General features: G+C 39.9%; 1 protein-coding gene across 2 annotated transcripts in view; it reads left to right on the forward strand.

Moving 5' to 3' along the window:
• LOC108113722 (homeobox protein homothorax) overlaps nucleotides 1-26,714 on the forward strand; it is a 107,178-nt gene that overhangs the window by 31,676 nt on the left and 48,788 nt on the right. For both annotated transcript variants that reach the window (XM_041818729.1, XM_041818727.1), the window contains exon 7: nucleotides 22,327-22,450. In XM_041818729.1, coding sequence (XP_041674663.1) covers nucleotides 22,327-22,450 — 124 coding nt within the window. The remainder of the gene's footprint in view (nucleotides 1-22,326; nucleotides 22,451-26,714) is intronic.

Raw genomic sequence — 26,714 nt, forward strand, 5'->3', positions numbered from 1 at the left:
TTCGGGAATTTTTCACTTTAGCAAACGTGTATACGATTTTTCAAAAACAAAACGTCCTTTTTCCCTTCGCGTGTTTTACAACACCGAAGCGAACTTGCCAAATAATAACTAAATGCTAAATGAAAAGTGAAACGAAAAGAAAAAACGAATACTACTTAAAATGAAAATATATATATAGACATATTTTCGTTGATCTTTTTTGTTCAACTCTCAAGAAGAAGAAAAAAAAACAACAACCATGCAACGCATATACGTAAAAAGAGATACCAGAAAAGAAACCCCAAAAACCTGAGTTCAAATGCAAAGTATACGAATAAAACTTTATTGTTTATTAAAAATAAAAAACAAAAAACTAAGGAAAACAACAAAAAAAAAAACAAAAAACAACTTAAAGTTAATTTAATTAATTGAGGATTGCAATGGGCCTATACGAACGACATTTTAAATGAACCGATTAACTTTCAAGAACAATGATATACGTAAATCAACAGCAACTAAACTAAACTAAACTAAACTAAAAACAAAAACAAGAAAAACTAAAACAAACTTTAAGCATTTACTAAAGCAAATCGAAAAACTACGCGATACTATTATTATTAAATAAATATTAAAAAGAGAAAGAAAAGGAAAAAGCTAAGAGAGAAAGCTAATGTAATTTAATTGATTTAGAGAGAGAGCAGTCGAGAAACTTAGAGACCCCTCGCTCCCCTCCCCAGAATTGTATACTATAGCGTACGTTATATAGTTCTTAGTCAGGCCCCCCTTCACCGCCCCCCTAAACTTGCAATCGAAACTCAAAGATACGAAAAGTTAGCAAAGCGAAAAAAGTCCCTTCTTCTAGCTACCAAAACCAACCAACAACCAACAACAACACTTTCTACTGCTAATTTCTACTACTATTTTGAGTTGTAGACCTACTACTAAACCAACAAAAATGTACTTAAAACGAACTGCGAACAGTCGATCGCAGTTCATCAGCTATATGGGCAGTCATTTGTATACTTAGACTATAGTCGAACCGATTCCCAGCGGTTTATTATAGCCAACTAAAAAAACTTAAAAACAAAAACAAAAACTACAAAAAAAAAACCAACAACAACGTGAAAAGCTTTTGTACTATTTTTTCAAAACAAAAACTTTCTTGCAAAATTATAAATATAAATATAAAAAAAAAAGGAAATTCAAATAGTTGTTGTACTTTGTCTCAAAACCAGAAAAATAAAAATAAAAACTTGTATGTAAGAAACTAAAATTAAACTTAAAAGATCGCTGTAATTATGTAATAATCTTTCTGTTAGCATAATTCGCCGCTTTTTAGTTAAAAACAAAAACCTAAAAAAAAAACATAAAAAACTGTTGCAAAAAAGGGAGAGAAAATACACTTTGTTTCCTATGATTTTAGTGTGAGCTTTTTGCATTTTCGTTAAATATTATTTTTAATGATTTTTGTATTAAATGTTTTGCTACCAAAAAAAAAATACAAAAATTACAAACAAAAAAACGAAGCAAAATTTTTTATTGTTGCATTGTAAAAAATAAACTTAAAATACAAAAAAAAAAACACACACACAAAAAATACTGAAACTGAAATACGTAATTGCTTTAGGTGATATTTTATAAAAATATAACACAAGTAAAAAAAATAATAATAAAAACATGAAAATTAAAAAATGATGCAAACTATATACGTAAATATGTTTTAAAAATCAAAAGAAGGCGCTTTTTTGCTTTTTACCAATTTTTAAAATATTTAAAAACAAAACAAAAAAATAATAAATCAATTAACAATAATTTGAGCATACATTTTTTAATAATTATTATTATTATTATTGTTTTTACAAACAAAACATTTTATTTAGTTTTTAGCAAAATTGTAAAATGAAAGGTAAATGTTATTAAGAAACGAAGGGAGAGAAAAACGCAATCAAAAATTAAGAGAGGGAGATGAAAGAAGGAGAAGAAAGTAAGAAAATGATGAAAAGAAAATCCAACAACCAGCAACTTCTATACGATATACGAATACATTTTAATGTAATATTTTTAATTATTTATATGTATACTAATAATATAATTAAAAACAAGGAAAAACAAACAAAAACCCAGAAGAATTAAGTAAAAACAAAAAAGAACTACAGAGTAAAGTTTAAAGAGTTAGCCAATAAATATATGAAACAAACAAAGAAACAAAAACAAAAAAAAAAAAACCAAAATATATTTGAAAAGTATAAAAACAAAATGAAATATGTTTTTTTAATGACTACTTACTTAGTTTTTAAGCCATGAATGGATTTTTTTAAGAAGCCAACCCCCAACCGTTTGAAGATCATCAAAGGATATTCTGGCAGTCAAAGAAGGATGACCAATTTTTAAGGACTTTTTCGCCATTTTTTTAGCTGGCCTTTTCAGATCTTCAGCCTCCGGAAAACCTACTTTGGACTTATTTGTATCGCTTAGGGAATTTTCTATCTTTCAGCCGCGTTTGGAACGTCTTTCTAACTGATTTCCAGGCAATGGTTTTACCTTCTTTAGGTTTTCAGAAAAAATCGAAACGAAGTTATCGGTTTTTGAAATCACCTCAAGAAAGTCTTACCATATAGCTTGGATTGAGTTCTTAAAGTGCTAAGTGAACTTAAAAGCTAAAGAATTTTGTGACTTTCAACGCTGTTTAGGGTTTATTTATTAAACTTAAACATAAACTTAAAGTAATCCCAAAAAATTATTGAAAAATCTTAAAAACTAACTCAAAATATCTCTCAAACTCAACTCATATTCTTCTTAATAACTGACCCATCTCCCTCCCAATTTCACCCTCTTCAGGAACTAAAAACTGGACATATTTCCAGCTCCTGTTCCATTAACAGCGGGTGTAAGTTGAGAGGAGTTCGGCTCGTATTACTTGAGATCCAGTCGAAAGACAAAAACCGGCGGCACGTGTAAGCCGCTTAAAGTGCAGAGGGAGGTTTATGTTCCAGAAATTTTGGGGGTGCAGCAGCAGCAGCACCAGCAGGGTGATCCTCTGGATAAGTGCGCCAGATCTCTGAAATTCGAGCAGTGAACCCGATCGTATCGGCCAGCTGCTGCTGCTGCTGCCACACAGGGCCAGAACGTGTGTGTAAAACACCTTAAATGACTCTTTTTTTTAACCGGGTTTAATTTTTGTTGTATTTTTTTTTTTTTGGGTGCGTGTTAGATGAGTTTCGTTCGCTTAATGGTGGCTACATGTAATTTGGCATTTTGCGTGATTGCCCGAGGCGTGTTTGTGGGCTCTTCAAAGTCAAACCAATTCCAAGGCATTTCCACCGAAGAAAATGCTCTTTCGTGTTGCCTCAATTTTTGTATTAATTTCTCGAGCAACGCCCCGAAAAACAAACCGAAGACCGATTTTCCAAGCAGCGCAAACGCGCATAGTAACCTATAATTTTAGTGGCATTAAGTCAATCCCAGTCCCAGTCCCATTCCCTTTCCCTAACTCTCCAACTGGTTTTGAAATCGAAGACTTTAAGTGCGATGAAAAAGTCTCGAGAAAAACATATCCAAAGGATTCGAGGGTTTTGGGGCTTTGGCTTTGGCTCATTAGCCGCAGTCTCACCTCAAGAGACTTTTGGTCCGAAATACGAGTTAGCCAAAAAGGATTTCTTTCTTATAATTTACTTTTATGTGTTGTTTTTTTTGTTTTTTTGGTTGTTTTTGTTTGTTTTTTGCGGCTTTCGGCGTCGTCATACTGTCTGCGTTTTGTGGCACAAACGAAACCGCAGAGCCGACTTGTCCCGAAATTTGTGCATTCATTTGTGAAACAAAGACGGGCCAAGTTGCCAAGTCCAAGGCTACAATTAATAAGCCAACAGGCCGCAAAAAGCCATACAAATGCCCAAAAAATAACCAGAAAGTTTGAAAGGTTTTTTTTAGAAGAAGAAACGAGGTTTTGGATACCCTCGTGGGAGTTTTTAAAAAGATTATTTAAGAAGATTATTAACACATTAAGAAAATACTTAAGTTTCCTTTTCAACTTTCAAGTTAAGTTATAAGCTAGCATACCCCCTTAAAATACAGGGTATCTAGCAAAGCCCAAACTCATGCCTGCTTGACGTTCTGGCCCTTGTGATCCATCAGTCGATCTTTTGTTATTATGTATGAAGTGTCGCGTTGGTAGGAATTTCTCTGCCGCACAAACAAAACCAACAAAAGCAGACGATCCACAGACGGTTTTTTGGTGGGGCAGCCTAAGCGAGGGTGAGGGGGAGGGGATGGGGTGACCGCAAAAATGTCATCACTGCTAATGTTTCAATGCAGTTGCCACAAGATTTCGTCTGCGGCTGATCTGAGATGTGTTCGTCTTTCTGATTTCTGTTAGCTCTCTTTTTTGACAGCAAAATTTTTTGATCAGAATTTTGTTGGTTTTGCCATTGGGGAATTGCTGGGACGGAAAGCGTGTTGAATGCGATACCTTTTGGGTCACCAAAGAACTGACTCGGGTGGCGTGAAAAGACATGCCAAACTGACGGCTAAACAATTTTATGACTATCGCAGGGAAGCATACGAAAACCTAATGAAAACTTTTGCCCACAAAGTTAATATCTAGTCGTAAAGATTTTTTATAGAATAACTTCCTCTCTCTCTCTCTTTTCAGTCTTAACTGTGTTGTCTTTTTAGATTAATTCCAGGAAATCGTAGAAGCAAAAAATATTTTTGAAATCTTAATGAAATTTTCGCTGCTCAAGTGTTCGAAGCCTTCAAAGGACGGCGGCCGACAGGAGGAAATACTCTACCTGATTGTGTCAACCCTTTTTTTTATTGTTGTTGCTTAAGTTTTTGCCATGATTAACAGAGAGAGAGAGAGGGGGCGGGAAGAGAGCTACAGACCATGGCCCAAAAAGTATCAATTCAATGGAAATTTATGCCGTAAAAATGCCACAAGACGCAGGTCTTTGTCTTGAAGTTGAAACATTTTTTCCAATGAACACAGTTTCGGTTTCATTTTTAGCGATTTTGGTTTGGCTTTGTGAAATATTTTTGCACTCCACCTCGAGCTGTTCCTTCCCTATCGCTGGGGCCATTCAACTAAGCTGCAAATCGGTTTAAGAGCTTAACGAAAAGGCGAGGGAAATTATACAAAGTTCCCGCTCGACGGTTTACTTTTGTGTCATTAGGCAAATGCAGGCAGGCAGCACCTCTCTTGGTCATTTTTTTTTATATCCATGTTCACCTGAGGGAAGCCCTATGTGGGAGCTGAGCTGAGCTGTGGACAATTACCATTAATTACCCGGCGTATTCGCTGCACTTGGCACCGCAAAATAACGCCACTGAAGTCCGCTCGAATATCAAAAGGAAAGGCCAGGACAATTTACGCTTGTTTTAAACTCGATTAGCCAGCAGTTGATCCTATCAACGGATCAGGCACAAACCCCTTTATTTCTGAAACCCTTTCTTGACCCCATTGAGTGCTTTTCAATTACCAACACGCAACTGACCACAGAGGACCAGAGTTGGGGAGCCCATAAGTCCGCTTAGCCTGTATTGACCACTTGTAATGTGTAATCGAATCCCGCTTGAAGGGAATCTATTTCCTATGATTCAAATATCAAAAAGGGCAGCCACTGACCGCTGCTAATTGAGTTTGGCTCAAGGCTTTTAACCCGACCAATGTTGGGCTTTTTAAACAGGGTAAAAGTGGAATATGCACTTTCAAGTACTCCTTATTTTTGCCATTGAACTTTTGATTGACTCTGGATCTTCTTTGGCTAATTTTTTGGCTCTGACTCAGTCCAATGATTTTCGCCCACATCTCTAAGGACATAAATCACTTGCACTTAAGTCCGCTGCTGGCGACGTCTCCGTTTTCTATCTGTATTATTCCGTCTATCTGTCTGATTGTCTGTGTGTCTGCCTGTGTTTGCCTTGGCCATTAGGGCCAGAGTCCTGGATTTTGGCTTATATGCGGAAGGGTGGCGGCCCTTTGTGCTGGCATTTCTATTGGCCCGGAAACTGTGCGGCCAACATCTACAAAATAGTCTCTAGGCCCAAAGTTATTTCTGTGTTGTGGATGGGGCCCAAGCTATTTTTATTGCCTTTTTGTGCTTTATTTCCAGCGCACTATTTTCGGGCCTAAGAAGTTTTCCACAAGGAAATCCTGGTAGAGGGCGGCGGGGGTCATAGGCTTTATGCCTGAATGGCGCGCCGAGCATTAGATAATGGTGTTCCTGCTTATTGCTTACATTGGCTTTTTTTTTCTTCTTTATCCCCCACATCTATGGCGTCTTTTCGGGGGGATTTTCTATAATTTGCAGGCAGCTTAGCAAATTCCGCAGTAGCCAGAGGTAGGGGTGGTGGGGGGGATGCTGCCAACTAGCCAAAAATAATTTATTGCATAAATAATAGCGCACGTGCCAGGCCTGCCCTTACTCCTTTACGTCTTTTTCTTTGAGTTTTTTATCTACAGAAATGTTTGAGAAATTGACCTAATTTTATGCTTCTTTTTTTTAAGATTTTTAAAAATGAAATCTATAAATAATATAAAGTCTTTTTTACACCACCTCCCTCTCTTTAAACTCCTTGTAAAACTCTTGCCATTTTCCCCAACTTCAACTTTTAATTAACCAAAAAGTTTGCGAGAGCTGCTAAGTGCAGCTTAACGGATGGAAAATTCAATGGAACAAATGCCGCATAAATCTCTAAGCTACTTTTACTTGCCAAACAGCACTCAGAGCTGAGAATTCTCTTACCCAGCTCTCTCTCTCTCTCTCTGTGAGAGTTCTCTGAGTGGCTGTCTCTGGGCTGCTTATCCGGCAAAGGCAATTCCCATTTGGGCCACATATGCCCGGCATTATAAGGGGGCATAAATAAAAATGCCTGCCACGCTCGCTCGCTGCTGGCTGCTAATAAATGAAATATGATGCCAACACCCGCAACCTCCGACTCCCCCCATTGGATATTGTCGTAGCCAAACCTCAAGTTTTCAATATCTTCTTCTGCATATTTCTGCAAGGCGACACAATTTCTTTATGTATATAAATTTTGGCAAATTATTTTCTCGGTCGAGTATTGGATTTCCCCCGGGCGCAGGGGGTGAAAAACCACCCACTCGAAACCCTCTTAGGTGTTCTCTTCTTTTTTTTTTTTGGCTGTTGCTTTTTTGGTATGCGCGGTGCGAAAACAAAATTGACGTCAATTACGCAATGCACACACGGGGCGTTGAATATTTCCTCCCTCCCCCTCACTGGCCTGTACCAGTCAGACACCAGCTTTTCCTATGCTTTTCCACGGATGCCACTGCTTTTACTAATCCGCTTCGGGGATTTGGGGAATTCAAGGGAGAAGAACACAGGGCCCGGCATAGCATACTTTTCTGGGTGAAACACTTTGCGTCAGATGGCTCTCAAGTTGCTGGTTTCGCACCCTCTGCAATGGCTGTTCTTGCCACTGCCACTGCCACTGCTGTTGTTGCTTGCCGGGGCGCTAATTAACGCATTAAATCATATTAATGTCGCCAAATGTTTCAAAGTCAGCCTGTCCCGCGCTCTGCTTTCGTATGCTTATTGGTTAGCCTTGGAAGGACTTTTCATCCTGTCAATAAGCCAGCATAAATGGCCTCTAATGCAATGGGCCAAGTCGAATGGTGGTTGCTGCTGGTAATGGCTGACTTTGTGCTTATATATTTTTTGTATTTTAATTATTTTCTTAAATGAAAAAGTTCTTAAAGGGAGTTATTTATTGCCCTTAAAGAAAACTATTTTATCCCTCATTATTATCACTTCTTAACAGCAGTATGTTGAAGTTATTGATATAAGAATCTTCTTTAAAACTCTTCAGTTATTGGCAAACTTAGCGGTTATTTATCCAGTTTACAATTTCCGATACAGTTTAAGCCATATTTCTTGTCAAAGCAGCTGGCTTAGCAGCTTAGCTTGGCTTATTAATGCTGCTGCTGCTGCTGCTGCTGCTGCTGCTGTTGCTGTTACCTGTAAAAGTGGCTAATGTGGCAGCTTCTAAGCCTAGAACAGGCAGCCAGTTCTTGGCAGCAGAGTAAAAAATCACAAATTAATTAAAGAGTCCCGCGGGTCGGTTCTTCGGCTGCTTCGTCTTCATCTCTCTTCGCTTGGCTAATAAAACTTATATAATAATTGTTCATAAAGTGTACAATATTATGTGTTTTCAAATGAGGTTTGGCTGGCTGACTGGGCAGACGAAGACGCGCTCTCATGTTGCATGTTGCTTGTTGCATGCAACAGAGACGAAACGAGAAGAGAAGCCATGCCGTGTTGTCAACTATTTCTTCGGTTCATAAAAATTGTTATTAATTGGCACTTAAATGCTCAAACGCAAAAGTTGAGAGACGACGACCAAGACAACGACGACGAACGTTGATGCTGTGTGTTTGTCTGTCTCTCGAAGCGTGTTGTGAAATTTAAGCTTTTTAGCAGTTGTTGTTGTTGTTGATGTTGTTGATGTTGCTGTTGTTGCTGTTGCTATGTTGCAGTTGTTGCCGTTCGTTCGTTCGTTCGTTCGTTCGTTGCATGTTAACCTTTGGCTCGCTTGTAATGAATGCAACCGAAACGAGCTGCCGAGGAACCAGAAGAAAGATCCCAACTTGCAGAAGAAAGAAGGAGAGGCAGCGGCAACAGCAGCCACAGCGGCAGCTGGAGACTTACTTAAAGCTCTCCATATAAATTTCCAGACTTCATGTGGCACTTGTTTAAAGTCCATTTTGTGCACTGCGTGAGTGTTTATTGAATGTTTTTTTTTTTTAATTTTTTTCCTTCGAGGCCCCAGCCCCCTTTCCAAACTGAAGAAGAAAGTCTGTCTCCTGGCTTCGGGAAATATTAATAAAATGCCATAAAATGGCAATAAAACTGCAGCTTCATACATATGAAATCAGAGGCATGAAAAGAGTCAAAAAACCTAACTACAGTCAAGCTTCCTTTAAAACAGATTAATAAAGATTTAAGAAATATTTTAAAGTTTCAAATCTCTCCTCTTTAACTACAAAGAAAATATCAAAATCAAAGAGTTCATCATAACGAAACATCACTGTACTTAACCCTCCAACGCTGTGTGTTAAAATCGAATTGCAATCTTTAAGCGCCCCAGCAATGTTAATTAAAATTATAAAAATACGAGAAAATTAAGGCACCCAGCCATGTGCCAGAGAACACCTTGAAAAATATAATTTCTGTTTGAGCCAGCAGGCTCCCCACCTAGCAGCCCCCTCCCTACCTTCACCCCTAACCCCCAACCAAAAAAAAATATATGTAGGAACGACTATATATCTGACATGTGCTGCCCCGTTGCCATTTTTGGCCGACCGACCGCTGTGAACTGACTGAATGTCTGACTGAGTCCGGTCCGTGGCTCTTGGATTCGAATTCGATTCCGTTTCCAATTGCCAGCTTTTGGCCTGTTGGCCAACTTGGCCGAGTGTAAATGATATATATGTGGGGGCATATCAGAGGGACGTACAAGGGAAGGGCAACCATCCGGACCGTCTTGTCTGTCATTTTGGAGCCACACAAAAGCTCCCAGACCCGAGCTCCCAGATCCGGGCACCAAAAGACCCAAGCTCCGAGTGCAAATGACTTATAAGAATTTAATATTTAACAACACAAATCAATTCAAAAATCATCAGAGAGAGGGGTGCAGCAAAAAAAAAAAAACAGAGCAAAAAAAGAAACTCATTTGTTGCAGCTTCGGCGAGGTTCGAGGGGCTTGGACAAAGTCTCATTTCGGTTCGGTTCTGCCTTTTGGTATCATTGCGAAGGCAACGAAAATGAAACTTTAACGTTAAGTTAAGGAAACGATCCGGCACACAATGTAGAGTGAGGGCAGAAAAGAGGGGTAACAGAGCGGTATAGAGGGGTGCCCAGTCCCAGCCCCAGCCCCAAAACCAAGATGATGATGATGATGATGAGGCCAGAGTCTGAGCCGAAAGTCGTTAACATGGTGGTCGTTGCTATATAGTATGTTGTTGCAGCCTTTTTGTGGTCAGCGCAAAAATTATGAAAAATCTCAAAAAGACCAAGCAAGCAAGCTGACTTCTTTAAGGTTTTTTTGGATTTTTTTTTGTATTTTTGTTTCTTTGGCTTTTGGCCATGGCCTTTGTATGATTTCTTTCTGGCGGCTTCACTTCGATTTCGAATTTTTCGTATTTTAAAATTGTATTTTTAGTGTCAGCTCCAAAAACTCCGTTTCGTAACCCCAACCTCCTCCTCCCCTCCGCTTAACTCCCCTGCCAGGCACAAGGCCAGACATAAAATTAAAAAGACACACAAAGCGATCAAGAAGCAGCAGCAGCAGGCGCAGCAGCAGGCGCAGCAGCATCAACACAAAAGATGCATCTCCCGCTGCGACCCGAAAAGAATCGAAAAATAATAATAATAAAATAAGGAACCGAAATTTAACGTAAAAACGAAACAAAAGTCTGCCACCAACAAACTCACAAATTTTAAATAAAACAAAAAAATATACAAAAATAATTTAAGCAATAATTAAACAGAAAATAAAACGGCCAAAAAATAAATTGGTTATCAAACAGCTTTTAATGGGACTTTTAAAATAATAAAGAAAATAAAGCAAAGATCATTAGACAAGCAATTTGAAATGTTACTTAAAAATATGCACAAATTTACGATGAAATTATAAGGCAAATGCTTAAAAAAAAATTAATATTAAGCTATAAATTAAGAGCTAAGAGAAAAAGAAAGAAAGACAACAACATGCTGCCAAAAAGAAAGCCAAATAAAACTCAAAGAAAAGCACTTTGCCTGAAAACCAACTTAAAATACTTCAAAAAATAAAGAGACAACTGCTGCCCCAAACTAAGAGGCATGCCACACGAAAATGATCGAGCATTTAACACGGTCGTGGCAAGCAGATTCCCAGATTCCCAGATTCCGAAACAAATTCAGTTGCAGATGCAGAATCAGTTCAGCGATCAACCATATTGCATTCGCCAGAGAATGGGGATCGATGTGGCTATATGGCGGGCAATATATATATCGGGGGATATATATATATATAAAGAGAGAGGGGTGGCAAGGGAATCTGTGGCAATACAAACACTTTGCACTCAACACCCATTTAGCTAGGCCGCCTGGCTGTTGATGATGATGATGATGTGGCCGCCAGCCGCCAACAGAATTGTTTACAATACAACTACAAAAAAAAAAACGAGAAGAAAAATTGAAAAAGAAAAACGAAGGGAAGGAGGGGAAAACCAAAGAAAAGTGGGGGAAATTTTGCGATCGATTGCAGCGGCGGGTAACGAAAAGTGTGAGGAACCGCAGAGAGGAGAACTGTAAACTATTTACAGCCTGGCTGGCTCAATGATTGTTTTGCTTGGGCTTGTTGCTGCTTTTATACAATAAAATTTATTTGATTTCTTTACGCCGCTTTCATGCCTCAGTATTTTCCTTCAATTTTCCATCTCCCCTCTCATTCTGCTAGGCGGCAGGCACTTCTACTTCTGCACTTTTGAACGTGAACAACGCTTCGCTGAGAATTGGAGGATGAAGCGGGAAAATGCAGGGAAATGCAAGGAAAACGACGATCATCATGATGATGATGATGATGACGCCGACTAACGGCGGCGGTCGCTTCGCTTTTATAAAAATAAATTGTTCGCAGACGTAATGATGCGAAAGCAATTGAGAATTCTATATATGCAACTGTCTGTATGTGGAACTATGTGTGTGTGTGTTTGTGTTTGTGTGTGTAACTGTGTGTGTGCCTGCATTTGTTTGTTGTTTGTTGGAATGCGTAGAATTTCAATTGACTGTGGGCAGCAAGAGGGAGGCAGATAGGCAATAGAAAGATCCACTTACACTGGGCTAAAAAGTTGTAGGAAATCAAAGCTTAGATAGGGAGAAGATCAGATGATAGAACCCTAAATGAAAATATTTTCCCTTAAATATACAAGCTTTCTAACACCTCTTACTTTAAATTAATACTTAAATATAATATATGTTTTATATTAAGAAGAAAATCTTAAAAAAAAGGCATCTCAAAGCTTAAAATTCCAAAACCAAAAAGTCTCTGCAAGTCTCTCCCTTAACTTCTTCTCCCAACCACTTAACCCAGCCTGATCTTCAATCTAAATCTAAGATTTCTAACCATATTTTCCACTTCTCTAAGTGCAAGTTCAGTTTTAGAACCCGTCCAAAGTCAAATCTCTGTCTGCCAACCTTTGCCACCTCAATCTAATGGCAGCAGCAATCGCCAACCCACAGCGATCTCTAGGCATCATGATCTCTTCCTTATCGGCGGTGGACCATCGATAATGATTATTTTGACAGCCAACTGACAAGACCACGCGATCTCCCTCCCTTCTCCTTTTTTTCCCCTGACTAAGCCCAGTGTTGGCAAACGATCAACAAACGCAGCTGGAAACGAGAGATCTTTCTCAGTTGATTGCTCGTTTTTTGAGAAATTCTAGTTTTTGATTTTTTTTAGGGATGGCCTGACACGCCCCTTGAAACAGTGAAAAAACCTCAACTCAGAAAAAGTTAATTGTTATATATGCCAGTCTCTATATAAGCTACCACCCTGTTAGGTATATAGAGTTGAGGAATCAGAGCTGAGAACTCAGAATCAGAAACATGCTGGGCATCCTTTTTCGGGAATGCGCCTGCGTAGATTTCGGTACAGTCTGGCGGAGTTAATCCGATTTGTTGCGCCCCCTAACCAAAGAGTCCATAGACAAGGGTGAGTTATGCGGCGGTCCTGTGATTGATTGCCTGATTTTGTCAGGGTTTTCGGGGTTGGTTTACCCCAGCCCAGAAACACACACACAACCCTCAGACTAGCCAGCAGTTCCAAGTGAAATTGTTTGAAAACGCATTTAATTGCATCTCATTGGGATGATGTGACTCTGTCGCTGACTCTGACTCCCTGGCCAGTTTTCATCTCGTTTTGGTAGGTGAAAATTTGATTAAGAGAAAGGTAAAGAGGGGATCTCTCCTTCGTTCTCCTTTAGTCTGGGCCAACATTTTAATTATGGCAATTACAAATTGCAATGGCAAGCGCAGAAATTGCAAAAATCACGCATTTTATTGATTTTTAATTGCAACTCGTTGCATACCAAAGCCAGCAAAGGAGGCGAAACAACTAAAAAAAAAAACAAAACGTAATATAAAAGATCCGGAGACATGGGCATTTGTTGTCCTTAATTATGTTGTTGATTGCCCGTCCGTCTGTCAATCCCTCCTTCTTGGCCCGTCATTCTGGCCATTTAGGTGCGAACAACTAGCTGCTGTCTCTCTCTCCTTTCCACACACCACAAACACAACCCAACACCAGTTAGTCAAGTTAAGTTGTCATAATTTTTGTCGTTCAACCAACACCTGCAGCAGCATACACATACGTGTGTATAAGCCATACTCTCGGAGGGCCTGGTAGAGCTGGTAGTGGCAGAGCGCGCCAAATGCCGCAAATAACTCAGTTAATATAATTAAGTTTTGCACGAAATGTGCAGCAGAAATATGCGAAAAATGCCACGCAATCTTCACAAAATAACAACAAAGGTAAAGGTAAAAACAACAAACATGGCCAGACCTTTTGGGCCAGAATGAAACGTGAAAGTTTATGAACTTGTCCAAGTGTAATGGCCGCACCAATGACTTGGCATTAAACGGGCATGCAAATGACGTAATGACAATGTGGGCAGCTCGAAGATTTATTAACTTGGCTAGAGTTTAGTGATAAATAATATTAAAGGCAGTCAGGAAAATAATTTTTGGTATTTAAAGAGAAAAGCAAAGAGTATAAACTCAAGAAAATGAAAGGAAATGCTAGACATCTTGAAGAGGTTTCTTTCTAAAGTTCTTATTAACTTATTTTAACTTTATAAATTCAAAATTAAAAACCTGCAACTCTCATAAAACCATTTAAATAATTCAAACAACGAAGTTCTCTCTGCTTTTCCAGCCTAATTTAATTACGTTTCATAATCGGCTTAACGGCAGAATGAAAAAGCCAATGTCTGGCACCTGTTTTCCACAAAAAATGTTAAATCAAATTTCATGCCAGGCAGCCAACCAGGCAGCCAAAACATTTGCATACAAATCAGAGAATGAAAAGCCATAGAGCAACCCTTCAAATGCCCAGACACCAGCAGTGAAAAAAAGCACAGCCTTCTAATGATATTTTGATGTTGTCTCGATGGGTCTTCGATGGGTGTTTGGGTGCTGCTGCTTGTGCTGCTGTTGCCGTTAGAAACCCGCAAAATGCGTGTTTTAAATCCAATTTAGACATTATCTAATTTAGGGCATCTCCTCTGACTCTGCCTGACTGCTGACTTGGCTGACTTGGCTGACTCTGTTGACTGACTCGAGTCGAGTGAGGGGCTGCTTTTGGGGCTGCTCTCGTTTTATGCAAATCTATGGAAATTTCATTATCGCACACCCCTTTTTTTTCTCGGTTGGTAAAACTTTTATTTTCGAAAAACACATTCCCCGGCTAAATGCTGTAAAAGGCGCCAAAAGATGTAATAAACTCATTTAAACTCATCGCTACCGTTGCTCTTTTTTGTTTTTCGTCGGCTTTTCCTTGGGTTTGGGTAATGAAATTTTTGTTAGAGCATCTTTTTGCGCCCCCCGAAATGATAATATGCAAATGGCCCTGCCCAGTGGGACGTCCTCCTACCAGAAGCAAACGCCTTCTACTCCCCCGAAACTCTCTTCAAAACCAAAAAAAATTACTTCTAGCGAACTAAAGTGAATCTCGGGCAGCGTTTCGTGTTGCAATAATCAAATTTTCTAATTTTTATGGCCCCTCTGCGGAGCTGGCAAACGGCGAGTAATGGCCAAAAAGTGAGGCTCACGACCAGGTCTAATTGATTTGGCAGTGGCCGGCATGATTCAACCTTTAAGTACTCTTTTACTGGAGAGGCTTTTCGGGGGAATATAGTGGGTTTTGGTTGGGAATGAGAAATGGGAAATATGAATGTTAACTTGGGAGTCGAGGGGCGGAACTTGTGCCTTGTCATGGCCATGGCGACGTCGTCTTCCAGTCTGCTGCTCGCACTGGCCATGATGGGACACTTTTTCCGACCAGGCTTTTAAAGAGTCGTCCGACCGCCCCTCTATTCAAAAGACTATCTCAAAGGGGGGAAAAAAAAAGAATAATACACAGAACTCAAAAGCGCCGTGCTGAAGTTCGCGGCAATGATGACGAGGCTAAAACTCAAAACAAGAGTGTTCGGAACGCATTCAGATGAGGATTTCAGAGACACTGAAGGGAAAAGTTTGGTTATAGGATTTTGCTGTTATTATTTCTATATAGAAAATGTAATTAAATAGGAATTTATAGAGATTTTTATGAAGGGAAAAACAGAAATCATAAACTTGTTAAAGGTTAAAATGAGTCCTTAAAGTACTTTCATGGACTTTTAGGTTTGCTTTATTAATATTTAAATCATAAAAATAGTTCACAGAACTAAGTTTTATCTTAGGTTTATCTGGATTTAGGGAGTATTTTAAAGATACTTTTATAGATACTTCAAGGATAGCACGACTATAGACTTCTTGAACCTGAAACTTGAAACTTCTTCCTTGAAACTTCTTCCTTTCAGATTAAAGTCTCTTTAAACTTCTTCAATTTTTACCCACTTCAAATGACATTTCAAACATCCTACAAACTTTTTTCAGTGCATAAACCTTACTATTAAACAGGCGAATAGGGCAAGGGGGGTGGAGTTTATTTGGAATGCGTAGCTCGCGCGAATCTTTGATCTACATTTGAGTCACTCTGGGCCATTTATCAGTGTGTTCATATCAATAATACTGTATGAATTTCGTATTATGCTGCCTGGTGCCGTGACTCGACATTTTTTGGCCCAACCAAAGTGCCACAGTAAACCCCATCCTAACCTACGGAATGGTATTTGTGTTGTTGTTTTCCTTCTTTTTTTTTTTTGAGGCATGACTCGCCAGACAGCGACAAATCCTTGTAATGCCTCGTCTCTGGGCATGTTTCCTCTAGTCGGGCTAATTTCAGCTGTCAGCTTATCTACCGGAGGCCAAGAAAGGAACAACCAGCCGAGTTGCGGCAAGGCGATAAGTTGGCCAACACCTTCGGTCTCTGTGGCAAAATGCAATCTATGAAATCTTTTGCGCTTGCGAAATGAAAATGTTTTTCGGGTTTTTCGTTCGTTTTTAAGGAGGGATTTGCGTTAGTTCGCTGACAGGGAAACGTCCACGAAATGTCCGATTTGGGAACGGGGAATCAGGGAATCAGGGAATCGGTATCGGGGATCCTGACTGGCCCCTCGATGTCTTTGGCTAATCTCTGGTCCTGGTTGTCGTCTCTATCGGCCAGCGGAATCTATTTGACACTGTCTGTGGAGTGTCTTGGGTTCGGTTGTTGTCTTTCCGCTGGATTTCTTTTCTTTTTTTTTTCTTGGGAGACTTTTTAGCACGCCACGAAAAAAATTGGGTGGGGGATAAGGGGGAGGAGGGTGACAGTTTACATGAAATTACTTTGCATACACATGCATCAAATTAATTACACGATTAATGTTCTCACATGCAAGCCAGTCTGCCTGCCAGCCAGTCTTATGCAAATCTATTTCTCGCGATCATTGCAGCATTTGCATGTTGCTATCTTGATATCTTATGCCGGCAAAAGAAAATGATTCCATTGCCTTTCGTGATTTCCTTTTGAGGCCGCCCCCCTTAACCCCCTCCCCTCCTTGTTTTTATCCCGCTGGAATTTGTGTTGGAATTGTGTGAAACATGCCATTTGAATAATTATCTTATTTGCATGGCAGCCGCAGCGTAAGAAATGCACTCAAGTGCAAATTAAAAAAAAGAGAGGAAAAAAACAAAAACAAAAATCAAGTAAAACTACAAACTAGAGTCCAAAGTTCTAGTAGAACTTTTCTCCGCCGGCTGGTTGGTATAATCTGTGCGAGTGAAAAGTTCAAATTGATAGCTACGAGATTTGTGGAGCAGATAAATCCGATCTCTGCGAAATGATAAATCGCGTGCAGCTCCATTTGCTTCATTTCCGTTGCTTAGAGAGAGTTCTTTTCCTTTCTAACCTTGCTGGGGGGGGATCTTTTCCCATCTTTTCTCATGTTTTCCTGTGTTTATTTTGGATTTTTTTATTTATATTTCTTTCCTGCAACGTTTCCACTGTTTGTGTAACATAATAGCAAAAGGCAAACAAATGATAAGTTTGATAGAGTCAGAATTGCGCGCCACCGTTTCTCCCTTCCCCCCCATTTTTGTGGCCTTATCTATTTATTATTATTATTTTACCTTACCTTGTTTGCCAGATTCTGGTGGGTTGTAGTAGTGGTTTTACACAGTTAGCTTCTGAATTTGTTTTTTTTATTATCAAAATACTAATTTCATTGTTTGCCTAAGATTTCCAAATTTTCTTCTTACTGCCTCTACTTCAATTTTTTAGCCTCTTATCGGACTATAAATATTTAATCACAGACCTGCTTATGTTTTATTGTTATTCTTGGTTTTGGGTTGGCGGCTGCTGATAGCGCTTAGCATAGGTGGACAAAGATTTTTTTTTTTTGGTTGGTTAGATAATGGTCACAAGGGTACTGCAACCCGGGGCGTATGAGTAATTTGTTGTATCTAAAATAGTTTGGGTCTAGTCTTTTGGTTTTAGTTTAATTATGTCAAGTGTTTCGACATGAAATTAAAATGTTGTTGGCACTCCAAGCTGGAAAGTTGGGTGGGTTAAATGAATTTGTCATCCGTCGAGTGTCGAATTCTTTAGATATGATAAGGCCAGGCAGAAATTTTGTGGTAATTATTGGTGTTTAATTAAAATACTGATAGGCCTTAGCAGTTAGTTGCTGACTTAGTTCACTGATTTATGTTAGCTAACTTTAAGATTTTCCCGCTTAACAACTTTAGAGTTTCCCTGAAACTTGAACTCAACTTTAAGCCTTCATTCTGTCTGTCTGCCTGTCTGTCTTCCACACAATAATTGTGTGTAATTAACTTGCCATTTGATTGAAATTATACCTCACACAGACACACACACGCATGCACACTCTCATTAACACACTCCTTCATAGGTGGAAAATTCTTAGTAAAGCAATTTGCCTGCCAAAAGTGATGGTTCTAGCAAAGGGCGGGCAGTCAGCCATATTGAAACGTTCTGCCAGGAGTCCTTTGCACCTCCAACACCTCCTTTAATTAAAAATTCAACCACCCCTTCCCGCCCGCTTTTGGCGAACAAAATGGCTTACACACATGAACACACATTCTGCCACAGCTTGAGCAAATTTGAAAAACAATTAAATGCCATGCGCGCAATTAAATACACAAAAGGTGGCAACAGCAAAATGTGGGAGTAAATTCTAGTAGCTGGGTGTCTGTGTGGGGTAAAAACCAAGGGAAAAAGGGTGGAGCAGCTGCTGCTCAAGTGGCAAACACTTACACACTCTCAGAGTTGGAGGGGGGTTGTTGTTATATACCGTTAATTAAGCAGCCTGCTAACAGAAATCCAATGCCAAAAGAGTCTTCAGACTCGCACAGAGAGAATTCCGGCCGGAGGGCCCTTGTGGCTAAAACCAAAACCTAAACCAAAAACCAAAAACAACAACAACAAACATGACACAAACAGACAAACAAAAGCTTTTGTGTGTGTGTGTGTTGTCCCAGAACACACCAACAACAATAACAACAACAACAGCGCAAATCCATCAAAACAAACAGCCAGGAGGGATTGTTCCGAGGATTGCGATGGGGAGCTTGGGCCTGGTCTCAACTTCCACTCGCTGCCATTCACTTTTCCACATCCCTCTGCCGAAAAAATCCGGCGAAACCAGAAACCGCATGGCTAAACTTTCATTCGCAGCGGCCGTGTAAAAAGGATTTAATTATTTGCTCTAAGGATATGCTCATCAAATGGGGTAGAGAATTTGTTCCTGAGTGTGTTTGCTGACAAATAGAAAAAATATGCTTCACGTCCACTTGGCAGGGCGTTTTGGTAAACAGAAATCAAACCAAATAGCAGGAAAAGCTACACAGAGGGAAAATATTGGTTCAACTTTGATTTGTTGAAAGAATTTTATGGCTTAGCTAAGCTCCCTGCAAGCTGTAAGGCCACATTGCGAAACAGTGTGGTCAGCTGGTTAAAGCAAGCAGCATTTCTTTTCGTATGAAATTTTCTTTTCAGTTTATGAATTTTTGCTTATTTTTTCAACTAATACCTTTTCCCAGCTTAGCTCTGTAGTTTGTATTTTTAATTGTGAAATCAGCCCGAAGCGTAGGCCTAATCCCGGACTCAAACTCAGATTCGGATTGGAATTTAGCCGCGGGTTAGGCTCGGACTACTTACCCTTAGGAACCCTCTCCCTCTCTCTCTGTCGAATGTCAAAAGCAGGATTAACGCCGCCGGGCAATTACAGGAAAAGGGAGAGAAATCTCTGCTCTAGTGCCACGCCTATTTTGTGAAAAGGGGGAAAAATAAAAACTTCCCACGCAACAGAAAACAGAATTACGAACCGTAATTTGATTGTTTTGCTTTAGTTTTTCCAGGGGGAAGGGAGAGAACTTAAGTTCGAGAGAGCTGTTGATTGTAGTGATTAACCGGCCAGGAGCTGTGACAGAGATTTTTACCAAATTACAGGGCTCTATGAAAATTGCATGTTTTGACTTTTGGGTGGAACGCACAGAACGACACGCGTCGATATTTTGTGTTCGACGAGGATGGCGACGCTGCCTGCACTGGCTACGCCCCATCTTTCTCACTAGCAATTATCTCCCGCAGCTGAGCCGACTTAGTCAAGTCACTTGGAAAGTTCTCAGACTGACCGCAAGTCAAACTTCTCGCCAGCGTAATGAAGTGAGCGAAAACGAAAACAATTGAGCAAAAGATCTTCTATACTTTAGCAATTTGTGTGATGTATTACAGTGGGGGAAATATCTTACAACTTAAAACTACATCTCATTACGAAAAACCTGACTTTGGTTAGACTGCATGGTCACACTGAGCTTTGCTGGCTTAAACAGTGAGACCAATCGGATTTAGTAAGCAAAACAAAAGCCAAACTTCTTTTCAGTGTTCCTGGACTTGGGTCGTAACTTTTTTTATGACTCACTTGGCCCTAGAAATTTGCGGTTGCTGTCCCACGCCGCCCTTCCACTTTTCCCGCTCACCCAATTGTCGCTGCTCCACTCCAGAAATCATCAAAAATTTAGCAAGAAGAGGTGGTTGGGGGCAGGCGTAGAGGGCATTAAATAAATAATTTAGCTAAGGCAGGTAAACGAAAATTGTTTCTTGATCATTTTAATGCACCCAAAGGGCCGCTCCCGCCCAAAAGCGGGCAGAAAAAGTTTTCACGATGAGGAAGCATTACGTGACGTGGAAATGGAATTGGGGTTAGAGGTGGGGTTCAGCTTGTCCCCTTACCCCCTCTCTCTCGTTTCACTTTCATTAATATTAAAAGCAGTCCCCAACGACGCTCATCATTTGAATAAAAACCGATATTTGTTAATAATTGTCGCAGGACATGCAAAAGGAATTCGATAGCTTAATTTAGTGGAGCGGTCGTGTCGGTGGGCCGTTGGCTAATTGAAAATGTAATTAAGGCACGCATCGTTGGCTGGGAGTAGGATGGATCCTGTTCAAGGAGCACGCCAGGCCGCCTTTTTGGCCAACACTCGGACACTCACTCAGCTCCCAGTAATTGGAGACACCTTCACAGGGCTCAAAGGCCGACAAATATTAAGGCAAAAAAAAAATGAAACAGAACCCTGGCAAAGTGTGCGGCAAGTGTGAAAGATGCGAACAAGTCCAGTAAGAAGACGACGCGGCCCAGACTTGACCCACCGTCAAGCCTATCAAATTTCACCGGCTCTTTGGTAAAGTTGTTGTTGTTGCTCTGTCTTAGCCAGGTTTATAGACATTTTATTTGATTTCGGCTAGCTAATTAAATAGTTTCATTTTAGCCGTCGGCCAATGGTCTAAAGTCGCTGTGCTTTGTCTTTGCTTTATAAGCCATAAAGGCAACGACCAACGGCAATTGCTACAATTGCAGGTGGTGGCTCACGGGGCCGGCTTTATCGCGTACCGTTTATGGTGGAAATTGTTTATGCGACTATCAAGAGACACCTTATGGCTAATAAAGTGGAGGTATGGGTTTGGAGTGCTTAAAATGCAGACGGCGTTGTCTAATTATTAATAGATTTGCGGCCGCGAGTGTGTTTGAAATGGAAAGTAAGGAAAAAAAAAAAAGAGGGAAGCCCAGGAACTTGGCTAAGTCTATTTAAGCTAAACGTAGTTTATCTAATGCTAAGCAAACCAAAGTTCATTGCTCCTCTTTCTAAGCTCTTTCTAACAAATCAAAATTTCAATCATAACTGGCCACAAATTGTCTATAGCAGGGCGCTATTAATATGCGATTTAACAAATATTTAACGAAAACACATGCCCGATGTGACCTGAATGTGAAAGAGGGTTATATATATATATATATATATATTTTATTGTATTCGAAAGTCAAGAATTTTTATGAGCTTGGGAAAATAATAATTTTATGGCTAAAAATTGTAGCTTGCACGTGAACGAAATTAATGCGAGAATCGTCGTTTTGTATATTTTTGTTATTAGCAGAATTTAAATTGGTCTTCGATCGATTTCGATCGTTGCTATATACCCGGGACATTGACATTTTTGGTTTCTGCATAAGTTTTTCCCCTGTTTTTGTTTTTTTTTTACTTAAACAACGTTTAATATGCCATCGTTGTCGCTGGCCTGTTGTCCATTGCCGATGACGATGTTGCTGCTGCTGCTGATGTTGGTGATGATGGAGATGGAGATGGAGACGAGTTGATTCTACTCCTAGTTAGAAGACGGCCAGATCGCCAGAGCCAGTCGCTGCATATTAATTTGATAACTTATATATATATATATATATCTACTAGCTATATTTATTTCTGCACACGATGTTGTCTGCTGGCTTGTCTCGTTTCGGTTTGGTTTTGTATTTTGCTCTAGGCCTAGGCCACGACAATCTTGAACATTTGTTTGTCCACAATATGGCCAGGCCATGGCACTTTTGACAACTTGACAGTCGTGCAGACAGTTTGCTGGGGCCTTAAAGGGTGTGCCGGAGGGGGTGGTAAAGTTTTATAGTCAGGATAGGAGACGGAAGAAGACAATGTCTGCCTTTTGGCATTGGCCATGGCCATAGCGTCTGGCTCATTTAATGGCCAGGCGTGTCAATTTAAAGCGACATTTATAACCAATTTGTAATCAATTCTAACAATCAGCATGCCTACCCTCTCCCCACTCCTACTCTCTATTTTTTATTATATTTATTAAACATTTTTTATATTTGTAATTTTGATTTTGATTTTTCAGCGGCCGCCGAGCTCATCACTGTCCTACGGCGGCGCAATGAACGATGATGCCCGATCGCCGGGCGCTGGTAGTACTCCCGGTCCACTGTCACAGCAGCCACCTGCCCTAGATACATCAGACCCTGGTAAGTGCCTTTTAAATTCTATACTAAACTTTATAACTTAAGAAAGTCTAAAGAGTATATCTGCAATTTGAATGTCTAAGAACAGTTTCCTCTAAGAATAAAAATAAAAATGGTAGTTCCTAACTTTATAGCTTTCCATTCTCTTTTTTTTTTTTGTAAGCCTTTCCATTCGAATTCCTTTGAAGTTTTTTAAGCCTTAACTTAAGCTGATTTTAGCCAGTTTCTCGATCAGTCTTAATCCCTATTGAATGTGTTACACACTTCACACCTCTTGAGGCCGCTGTCTTCCACTTTTGATTATGTTGTTTGCCTCAACTTGAAGTGCCGCCAAAGCCAAAGCTTTTCGAAGACACAACAAGTTCGCAGCGTAATCGTACAACAACTTGACAAAAGAGTAACAACAACAACAACAAGTCTACTGATGAAACAACAACAACAACATCAAAACCTACAACAACTTTTCCTAGGGACAACCCTAGACTGCCTGTCTTGGTGATCGGAACTTGGAGCTTGGAACTTGGAGCTCGCTCTGTGGACTCCACTCCACTCCAAGCTCCACTTCAGCCTGCAAAAGAGTTTTATGTGTATTTTTTTAGTACTCCCCTCTCTCTTCACCCTTCACCCTGCCCACCCTGCCTGTTGCTTTTTCAATATTTTTTCGAGTGCGACTGACTTTGCACTTGGGCGCTTCTTTTTGAAGATCTCGCGGCCTGGGCAGCAGGGAGGGGAAGTCAGGTGAATTATTTATGGTGATAGGCAAAAATAATATTTTGTTTCTGTATATTTTTTATTATTATTTCCTCGGAGAGTGCGTTGTTTTCCCCTTTGTTTGAACGGCGGCAGCGAAAAAAACAAAAGCCCTGGCCAAAACAGCACTCGAAAAAGACACTCTGGGGCCACTCGTTGTCTGCTCTCGGAGGAGAAAAATAAAAAAAATATTTTAAAAACATAAATTGAGTGGGGGAGCCCAAGGTGATAATGCAGTTTCACTGCTAGAAGAATTTGTGCAGTGAGAAAAATATTTCCGCCAAGCAAAGGAAAAGGAAAATGAGAAAACAAAGTTAAAAAGTTCTTAAATCTCATTCAAACCTAAATTATTGATATTTTTTAGTTATAAAATCTAATTTCTGATTAACTTTCTTAGAATTTCAATTATTTTTCTCTGTGTAAAAGAAAGGGGCAGTGGTTTGAAGAGAGCTCTGAAGAGTAGAAGGCGTTCCGCAGCCAATCCATTGACGTTGACGTCAAATTCGAAAAAAAACTTTAAAGCGCACCGAACAGCAACTTTAACGATTGTGTGCGAGTTTCGCCGATGTGTTTAGATATATATATATATATATATATCTTTTTTTTTTATGTGGTCGTATGTGCGCGCCATTTTGATTGATTTATCTACACGTCGCTTGACTTTGTAGACAAATTAAATTTCGGCATAGTTCGAGTTTTGCACTTCGAAGCACTCAATAGAAATTATCTACGGTTGAATAATTTCTAGCAGAGCGCAAAATTTCCATGTTAATTCTGAGGAGCGCCCAGCTTCTTCTTCTTCTCTTCTTGTTTTCCAAGCGATAAGAAAATGGCAAAGGTTCCCTCTAACAAATTTTCCCCCAGCTCTACTACTGTCTGTGGTGGGAAATTTTACGTCGCGTATTTCGGGCGTAGCAAATAGATATTTTCCACATTTTAAGTAGACAAGGCAACCGGCAGGGCGGAATGCGGTTGCCAAAGAATATACTATATATATATATATATCTGAAGCTGCAGAAATTCCAGTGCAAAAAGATGCGAGGAAAGGGAATATTTTTCTGTCGTAATTTTATGCACGAATTCGTAAAATGTTATTCAAATGGAAAATGTGATTTTTATCAATTTTGACAGGAATTTCATGCCCCAGTCGGGTGTAGCAAAAAGGGAAGGTTTGAGGAAAATTAAAGACAGTCCTTAAGGTAGAAAAATCTCTCTCTCTCTCTCTCTCTTAAGACCTTAAAGATACTTTTCTAATATATATAATTATAGGTTTATGGCCAGAAAAACACTCAACTCAGCTATAGATTTCCCTATAAAAACGTGGCAACTTAAAACTGACAGCCGCAGACCCTGTAATTATACACACACACACACACACACCCATCACCCATCACCCATCAGCTATCAGCCATCACCCTCATCAACTTCAGACTTTGGACTTCAATTAAAAAACATAAATTCCTGGCTGACGAGCTAATGCGGCGTTAAAGAGCTGTAAAGATACACAAATTTTTGTGAGAGAGCAATCTGTTTATTTACACGGCAAATCGGCAGTTCGCCAGCTCAGCAGCTCGTCAAGTGTCGCGCTTAAATGCAAATCAAAACGAGATCAGGTCAGGTCAGGGAAATAAAATTGGAAATGAAAATAAACAGAAACGGCGGGCGGTCGAGGAGGCCACCCCTTTTGCTGTAAAACCCTCATCGGCCACCACCACTGACATTGATTGAAAATGCTGCGTGACGTAAATTAACTTTCATGGGGGTTGGGCTCGGTGAAAAGTGCGTGTTATCCTTTCCGCTTGGGAAGTTCGTCAAGCCGCAAGACCCACACAATTGCCAATTGTTACAGTTTTAAAACATATCCTTGTCTCACAGGATAGGGATGTGGCAGCTTGTTTTTGTCACTACGCCGGCGGGCATTTAAATCCTACCCAAAAGGGGGAACCTTGTGTGAAGTGCACTTTTCTGTGGGCCAACTAAGGCGATTATCTTTGGCCGCTGCTCTCTGTTCTCTCTGTTGTTCTGGCTTATTTACATTGATGGTATGATGATGGGTATGTTTTAGGGGCAACAAACAACAACAACAACAGAAAGTAACAACAATAACAGGAAGCTCTAACTCTGCCTTTGTTATCTTACCACGCACAATTAGACAATTTCCATTTCCATTTGGGTTTTCCTTCAATGCCCCTCTCCCAGCGTTGACAGTTTTTCTCAGGCATTTCACCGTAGCTGGGAATTTTCGCTCTGTCTTTTGCTATGTGAAAGCATTTTACCGGCTTTACTAGGTTCACTTCCCCCTCCTTCTGCCACTTTTAATTGTCTTTTCTTTTGGTTTTGGGAAAGGAAGTAAGCGGGCTGTGGTTCTATTATGCTAATTCCTAAGGAATTTTCTAACTTAAAGATCGATGGATAGCAAATTAGATTAACTAACTTAATGATAAGACTTCTATCTTTATGACATCCCAATCATAATTCACACTTCGCCATCATTTCCCTATTCATCTTCATATTTTTCCCACAACTTTTTAACTCTTTTGTCAAAATGCTGACACGAATTTCCCAGAAGTATGAAATCAAAAACGAAAAAAAAAAATTAAATTAAAATTTTACGCATTAACGAAAACGAAGAAAAGGAACGTTTTTGAAAGGGCTGTCAGAGATTGCCCATATCTGTTCGGGGTTATCTTTTTTTTGGGTATAGGAATAGGATTCGGTAGAGGAAAGGAACCCCCTAGAATCTAAGGGGAAAACGTGCCAGACCAGCTGCTGCACGTTTTGGGATTCCGCTCGGGTGGATTCGGACTCTCGTACTCTTAAAAATTGAAACACAAATGCGATGTTTCATAATGAGGAGTGTGGAAGGGAGAGAAGGGGAAAATATAACACAGCAAGGACCAAACAGAGCTTATGTAACATTACGTCAAACGGCACAAAAGGCAATACATCTTCATCCCCTAACAAAAAAGCAACTCTGAACGACAGACGACGGGACTTGTTCTTATTTTACAATGAAAATTTACGAACTGACTGTTGCTTTTTTTCGGGTACGCATTATCATATTTCTAGGCCGACACGCCAATGAATAGAATGCGCATCGAATTTCCCCGGGATCTCTTTTCCCCTGCCTTCTCCATCAACGGAATCATCAACACCAGAAATTTTTTGTATATATTCCTAGGGAGGATGAGGCGGAAGGTCGCCGGTTATTGACAAACAAGCAACGAAGTCTTTGAGGGTTGCTCTTTAAAAAAAAACTCCTAAAAACAAAATGCAAGCTTCCGTGCCATCTCTTTCGCACACCCCTTATATATAGCCATCCCATTCGCTGGGAATCACGTTTCATGGGTGGTCGCTTTTGACTTGAAATTTGTCTAACTTTACACTTATCGTCGTAATATAGTTATGGATCTGCCACACTGGCGGTTGCATAAATTAGACACAGCCGGACGAACACTCAGGCCATCAAGTGATAAGCTTGCCAAAAAAAAGGGATGGCAATAACAGAAAGAGACAG

This window comes from Drosophila eugracilis, unplaced genomic scaffold (assembly GCF_018153835.1).
Source record: "Drosophila eugracilis isolate 14026-0451.02 unplaced genomic scaffold, ASM1815383v1 contig_367, whole genome shotgun sequence".
Lineage (NCBI taxonomy): Eukaryota > Metazoa > Arthropoda > Insecta > Diptera > Drosophilidae > Drosophila > Drosophila eugracilis.